Here is a 7,802-nt window from a genome sequence, read left to right as displayed (position 1 = left end):
AGGCCCAGAAATCAGGATTTTAAAAAGATTCCCAGGTGATTCTAATGTGCAGCCAAGGTTGAAAACCACTGCTCTAGAGCTTTCTGATATTCACTTCCTATCAAAAGTTTTGTTGTGCAAAGCAATATTTAGGGAGTATTGCCGAAGAAATGCAGGCCACCCATTCTCTCAGTATTCTGAAACTTATCTCTGAGTTAACTCAGAACATGAGTCCTAAGCCAGGTTCTATCTAAATGATTGAAGAAGAAGCATAGTACTAGTTGCCCTTTAACATTCAATCTTCTTTAGGAGAGAGCTCACAATTTTTTAAATCAGACAGTAAATATTTTAGGCTTTGTGGGCCATTAAGCAACTATTCAACTCTTCTGTTGGGTGCAAACCCAGCTATAGACAATACACAATACAGAAATAAATGAGCTTGGCTGTGTTCCAATAAAACTTTACTTATAAAAACCCACAGCAGGTTGAATTTGAGCTTCGGGTTTGCCAATCCCTATTCCATAGTAACAGCACCCTGGTTTCTGCTGGATACAAAGTCATCCTGAGTAGACAATGGAAAGGAATGTATGGAAGATATGGAAGAAGTCAAACTACTGAAGGTGCAACTGCCAAAATGTGAGCAAGCAGCAAACTGACAAAGTGAAGTGTGTCTCCCATACCCACTGTGCCCTTTAGGCAGAGAGAATGGATGGGCACACAGGTGCCAATGCAAGCCCTTTCCCAACTAGGCTCTATTATGAAGGTTAGAAAGCGGCTAAGCATATCTCAGCTGTATCTTACCATCTCTAACAGCTCCAAGCTTTCTGAAAAAGGAATAATTAAGACCTTAGAATCATCTGAGTTCACTGTGGAAGACAAATACAGGGGTTTTGGCTCATTAGATAACAAAACAAAAACAAAAATAAAATAAATATGTCACTTAAGTGAAAAAAAAAAAGATAATGCCATGCTATTATTGTCACTCTTTAGAAAAGAGCAAACATATTCAAGATCATTGCCCACTTCTGAGTTAAGATAACAGTTTTAGTTGTTTAACCACGCAGAGAATGATTTCTCTGTCCATTACATTTCCAGGTAAATTTGGGGGCCAGGGTTTCACCTGCCTGCACAAGATAATGGTTTCTCAGGCAGCCCACTGCCATGGACTCAAAGGCCTTCTGAATTTAGAAATGAATTTTCAGATGTCAGATTTCAGGCTTTTGGCAAAAGACTACTCTGTTGGTGTACACCTTACAAAATCAAATCATTTCTATTTTCTAATCTCGCTTTACTTAAGTCCTCTCCATGGAGTTTAGTAGATCAGACACCTATTTCTGAGGCAAGTCAATGGCCCAGAGATGACAGGGAATTCAACCACTGGACCTGGACTCAATGTTTTCACCATATAGTTGTCTACCTCCAAAAGCCTGAAGTAGGCTTACACTTCTTTTTTATCATCAGATCGAGAGCAAAGTCAGGATGGCTGCAAGAGACAGCCAACATACTAGTACCCTGGAGTTGAAGTATATGGTTCATCTTTCAGGAACATTTTAGCAAGATACCTCTTCAAGAAGGATTTGGCCCTAAATCTGGTGGATGTGCTAACCTATCTCTGAAATTACTTTTTCATTTAAATTTAATATTCACATTATTTGTGAATTTAAAAAAATTAAGTTAAAAATCTAAGCATGTAGTTGGAAGTAAACTCCAATGCTGACTTATGTCCCAAAGCCAATTTATTTATGTATGTTGGATTTATGGGCTCCAGAGCATGTGGAAATTTCAAGAAGGTGACTGATCTGACCCATAGATACAGAGAACAGACTGATGGTTGCCAGAGAAAAGGGGGATGGAGGACTGGGTGAAAAAAGTGAAAAGACTAAGTAGTAAAGATTGGTAGTTACAAAATACTCATGGGGATGTAAAGTGCAGCATAGGGAATATAGTCAATAATATTCTAATATCTATGCATGGTGCCAGTTGGGTACTTGAAATTTCAGGGGGAGCACTCTGTAAAGTATATGATTGTCCAACCACTATACTGTACACCTAAAACAAATAAAATAATATTGAATGTAAACTGTAATTGAAAAAAATTTTTAAAAAATTTTTAAAAGAAGATGTCTGATCTACTCAACTCCTTGGGGGGACTTCAGTAAAGTGAGATTAGGAATGATTTGATTTCATAAGCTGTACACAGACTGAGTAGTCTTTTGCCAAAAGCCTGCAGAATAAGGACTTTTCTCACTATATGCCAATGTGATTGAAGTTTGTGTTCTTTGGCTAATGTCAGGGAGCTTTTGGTACTGTAGGCAGTGAACTCATTTGACCCGATGTCTCAGTATATTAAAGCAGGTGGTAAACCCCAGAAAAAAAAGTAAACCTACAGCCATCTGTTTATTGCACTCTTTATCTAAAGCTATTCAGAGCCCTCAAGCTTTTTTATCAATAATAATTTAAAAAAAGAATTTGTGAAAACTCTTCAGCATTTTAGAATGCTTTTATTCTTGCTTCAAAGAGAATTGGAAGAATGCACCAAATGAAAGCCAACTTATCCCAAACTGATTATCCATCATCTGGAATTTCTCATCTCCTTGTTTCTACCAGTGCTGCCTGTCCTTTGAGCCATCTGATTGCCTGTTATGATCAGCAACTTGGCTAATCAAAGTAGAAAAAGGGAAGCTCATATCATTTCATTGTGTCCTTCTTACTGGCTTTATTTTGACTTCAGCAAAAAGTTATTGTATGGAGTGCAGAGGGGAGTGATTAAGAGTATAGGCTAAAATAAAGAAATAATATTTTGAAATTATCTGTGACTCAGAACATCATCCATGTTGTATGAATAATTGATGCCCTGTTAAACATGGCTAAGTTTTCTGGATGATAATCACAACCTTATTAGGTCTTTTTTCAAAAAATTCTATATAATTTTCCTTGACTTTATACTTATAAGATTACCTATAGGTAACATTGATAAAAATGAATAAATAATTTGTACCGTTCATGGTAAATGAGTTATCTAATCATAGACATCTCTATCTATCTATCTATCTATCTATCTATCTATCTATCTATCTCCCATCCATCTATCCATCCTCTGTGAGGCTATATTTCACAGTACTTAAAAACGTGGTGTTTAGAGGCAACAAATCTAAATTCGATTCCTACTCCTATCACTTACTAATTGTGTGACCTTGAACAAGTTACTCAACCTCTCTGAGACCAGTTTTCTTCCTCTGTTTGATGGGGATGATAAGAAATATCTACCACTTTGGGTGGCTTTGAGGATTAAATGAAATAATGCATGTAAATGACTTAGCACAGAATCTAACATATAATAAGTGTTCAGCAAGTAGTAGCTGCCGTTGTTTTTGATAATAGAGCTTCCAGATTCCAGACCTTCAAAAACATCAAGACAAAAAGACTTGAATTGAATGCCTTCAGCTCTTAAACTTCTTAGTTCATTTACTAGTAGAGTGGCTATGGAAAGACAGTGCCTACCTACATCATGGTCATCGAAATAGTGGAAAAGTAACCATCTATTATTTCATAGAACAGTCATTTGTGAAGGTCAAACATGTGAAGTTACTGATAGGCACTGAGGGAAGGAAAGAGACCTTAGTAAACATGATAACAGACACAAAAGAGATATGTACAAAATGTTAAGACAGATGGCATAGTGCAGGAGTGGGGAACGTCTGCTATATAAGGCCCATGAAATCATTTGGTCTGGCCCTGTCAAGGCATTTGGGGTGAATTAATTAAATATTTGACCAAATATAGCAAGCTAATTTTTAAGTTTGGTCATTTTGTATGGCCCTCACATGATGTTATAAATATCCAAATGGCCCTTGGCAGAAAAAAGGTTCCTCACTCCATTTAGTCCATGTAACAAATTAGTGTAACACAAAGGATTGAAACATATACCTTTCAGTAGAAAATGAATTTCAGGATAATCAAAGAGCACCATTTGAAGAGAAGACCTTTTACTTCACAGAAGAATGCCAATGTAGACCAACTGACAAAGTAGACAATCATTCTTTCACAAATGCTAATGGAACTACTAAATTAATATCCATTGGAATGAAAGCTATTAAGAGTTGATGGGGAACTGAAGATCCCTCAGTGATGCCACACTGATGGCTTTTGGTGGCAGGAGGAAGAATATGACTTTATAATGGAAGGTGTCTGTGTCCTATACTGTGATGAACACTGCCTTCACCAATGATGGGCAAACCAGTGCATGACATCAGTTCTGCATTCTACTCAGATGGCCTAGCTCAGAAGAAGGAGGTAAAACAGTTTGCTAACAGGAAGCCCTAACCCTGGTAAGCACATACTTAATCAGACATTGGTGTTCTGATGCCCCAAATAGTAAGACTTTCTAAAGGGTGAACAGATATGTGACAGGTAAAGGACAGAACAGAGGAAGAGGAGAAGAATAAAAGTAAAAAGGGTGAGAAATGATGAGAGATGGAAGATTTCTTCATAAAAATATACCTTCGTGATGGAGGACTTATTCATTAGTAAGGGCTCGGAGAGACATCACAAAGTGGGAGTTATAGGAGAATCAATAATGAGGGCGGAGGGGTAAATACACAGAGAGGAGAAAACACAATGAACAGGAACAGAGAACAAGGGACAAAACACAACAACAACCTGGGGAGATGGATGCAATTTGAAATGGCAGAGGAAACAGAAGGACAAGAGGGGGCAGGAAGTAAAGAAAGACAGCTGGTCAAAGGTTGAGGGGGCAGAATTTGGAACAAACAAGGGCTGAATGCATCTTTTTCATCTCTGTGCTCAGACTCTTTTACGGTAGGAGCTCAGGAGAAAGCAAAAGAGGGAGGAAAAGAAGGAGAGAGCGAGGGAGACAGATGAGGGAAAGCAGGCAGTTAGAAGGCAGAGAGAAAGACGGGATAGGAAGAGTGAAGTGAAGAAGGAAAAAGAAAATAAGGAATGGGTAAAGCACACATTTCAGAAGCACACGAGGGAGTTAATATGGATAAAATATGATTGACACATTCAGTGCTCATGAGCATTCTATGCCCCATTCCAGAATTGTGTAATTCAAATTTACTTTAAGAATACCAGAACTATTTTGACCAGGCAACATTTCTGTGGCTTACCTGAATCATAACTTATCTTATACAAATGCCTGGAAGTAGGGTAAAAGCTTGACCAACTTTATAGAAAAAACAAAGCTGACTAGCTCTTGGATCCCCTATGCACTACTGAGTGAGCCAATCAGCCTACAGGCTCCTTATTTTCCCCATTTCATCATATAAACTGACCTGAGGCAGCTGCATATTTTCCACTCATTCTTCTGTCTGCCCAGCACCAACACAAGAGGCAAATGCTGGTTCACGTAATTAATGTAGACAGAAATCTGGCTAAATACCACCCAAAAATCCATTTTTCAGGCGCCTGATTATCTAGATTGCTGACTGCATTGATTACATTAATCCAATGATGGCCAAGTCTTGACTTTCTTTCAGTTAGGCCAGATTTCATCTAGAGAACTCACAAATCTCTCTAGGATGCAAATCTCTCCCAGGACACATGATTTTGATTGACAGCTCACAAAATAACTTTGGCATGCATGCAAAATTAGACTCACATGCAATTTTCATGCAGAGATAAACCTATCCATCAACATAATTTTGGCTCCAAGAAATCAGTCAAGGTTCTGTGTCTGGAACCTGGGAACTAGGGAGTCAGATGCTTTAGAAGCCATATTCAAACGTACTCGTTTGCAGTTCTTACTGTGTGTCAGTGTTTTCTAGCACATAAATAAGATTATAAATTTGTATTTGAAATTACAAATATTATAAGATTTCAAACTACAATGGAGTTTGTGTTTGAGAATCACTGGTTTGCAATTTTGGGGAAGCGATGGGTTGGTGAACTCAGATTCCTAGAGTCTTCGGTTGATTTTTCAAACAGAAAATAGTAAAAGAAACACTTTCCCTAACTCTCATGCCAGTTCCTTATAAGTTGGTCACAAGTTTAATGAGACACTCTACACAAAGCACAGAACACAGAAGTTATCATTGTGGAGCACCTGCACGTGAAAGTAAAGAGAAATCCTGGGTGAATACTCACTATTTGGTAGAGTCAGATAATTGATATTCTCGTCGTCTATCATAGCATTCCTGGATTCCAGGATCATTCCATAAACTCTTTATTGCATCTACGTAGGGATTCTCAAAAGCAGACACCTTCTCCACATCAACTTCTCGAACTAATTGTGCATGAGCCTGTTTTAAAAAAACAAAACAGCAGTTTTAGTCTCCTTTCCATCATTGAACATTGCCTTTGGTTCACATGTTACATTGAGTACACTGAGGTTTTCCTTCATATACTGGTTTTCAAAATGGTTTATAATAAAGTAATGCTGCTGCTTTTTTTTTTTTTCTGAGATTGCCCAGTCCTAAATCTCTCCCTGTAGAGTAAACCTTGAGGCTCCTTAGAGATGACTAGAGGAAAGCAGTGTGCTAGGATCTCATCAGAATGATGAGGATGTCATGCGACACACACGACTGGTTTTAGGTGATAATCATATTCCAAACGCAAGTAATATCATTAAAGGGAAAAAGGGAATTATCTCCTCTATAGTTTATTATAATCAAACACATAATACCCCAGCCCATGGGTGTTACATTTACATCTGAGCAGAAACTCAACCAGACTCCTCAACTATTCAGGACTAGTTTCCCTAATTTACAGAGTATAAAACCACTAGAACAACAGTTAACAGCAATGACTTAATTTGAAAAACAGAAACCATTCTCTTTCCATTCCCACATACCCCAACTTCTAAAACATTTATTCGAAAACATTTATTTCATATCTGCTTTACCTATGTTATCAGATTGAGGACCCTATTCAATTTTTCAACAAAGAAAAAGGACTTTGTTATTTCATTATACAACATTAAGCAAGAAATAGGTAAGGAGATTTCAAAGATTTTTTTCATAAGATTAAAATAAAAATATTATATGGTCACTCCCCAAATTAACAGGAATATACCATTGCTGAACAATCCCAATTAGAATAGGTTTCATGGAGGTAATACGTATGCAAATTATATATACATAAATATTTAAATAAACAAATAAAATAACTAATTACCTTGGAAGCTGAAGGCAGATGACTGGTAATTTATTCAGTCTTGATTTTGTACAAAAATACAAACTTCTGAACTAGGTTAGTGAGTGGCTATCATGGGCACATGATGACCTAGTTATTCATTTCATAGAGTTATTAAGTAGATAGAACAGTAATAAATTTAAATCATGTCAGGTCCTATCTAGCTCCCAACCTTTACCTTCTTTCTCTGCCCATATGTGAAAAGAGCCCCATGTCATTAGACTAATCTTAACTTTAATCGAGTTTTAAGAAGCCCAACATGCTAAGGACTGAAGAAACCACCTTTCTTGCTAGTTCTGCTCTGACCTTGATAGTCAGATCCAGTAATGGAGAAGTCCAGTTCCACATGGGACGTCACTCTTAGAAAACAGATCCCTGTAGTTGCTTTCTGTACCTAATCCCTATCCAGGCCATCTGCCTTGTTATCCCTCCAGCGGTCCTGCCAGCCTGGAGTCCTGTTCCTGAGTCCCACTCCAGGTGCACCCACCTCAATCATAGTCCCTCACAAGATTAACTCTTTGAAAACAATCATCACTGGTGACCCAATGAATCCACAATGCGGTGCTCCACATGGCTTTGGAGCATTTGTTTGTCTGTGCTAGACCCATCTTCTCTGCCTTCGGCCTGCTGAATTAGACCTCCTCCAAGCATAAAACACTGGAAGTGGGGGC

The 7,802-nt window shown here is 37.9% G+C and overlaps 1 protein-coding gene across 1 annotated transcript in view; it reads right to left on the bottom strand.

Annotated features, from left to right (window-relative positions):
* Positions 1–7,802, bottom strand: part of GNAQ (guanine nucleotide binding protein (G protein), q polypeptide) — a 170,032-nt gene that overhangs the window by 68,649 nt on the left and 93,581 nt on the right. The window contains exon 2 of the mRNA XM_005868298.2: positions 6,085–6,239. Within this exon, the coding sequence (XP_005868360.1) occupies positions 6,085–6,239 (155 nt within the window). The remainder of the gene's footprint in view (positions 1–6,084; positions 6,240–7,802) is intronic.

The sequence above is a fragment of the Myotis brandtii genome, unplaced genomic scaffold (genome assembly GCF_000412655.1).
Source record: "Myotis brandtii unplaced genomic scaffold, ASM41265v1 scaffold266, whole genome shotgun sequence".
NCBI classification, from domain to species: domain Eukaryota; kingdom Metazoa; phylum Chordata; class Mammalia; order Chiroptera; family Vespertilionidae; genus Myotis; species Myotis brandtii.
The sequence above is the reverse complement of the archived record's forward strand: the minus strand, read 5'-3'. Positions and strand labels throughout refer to the sequence as shown.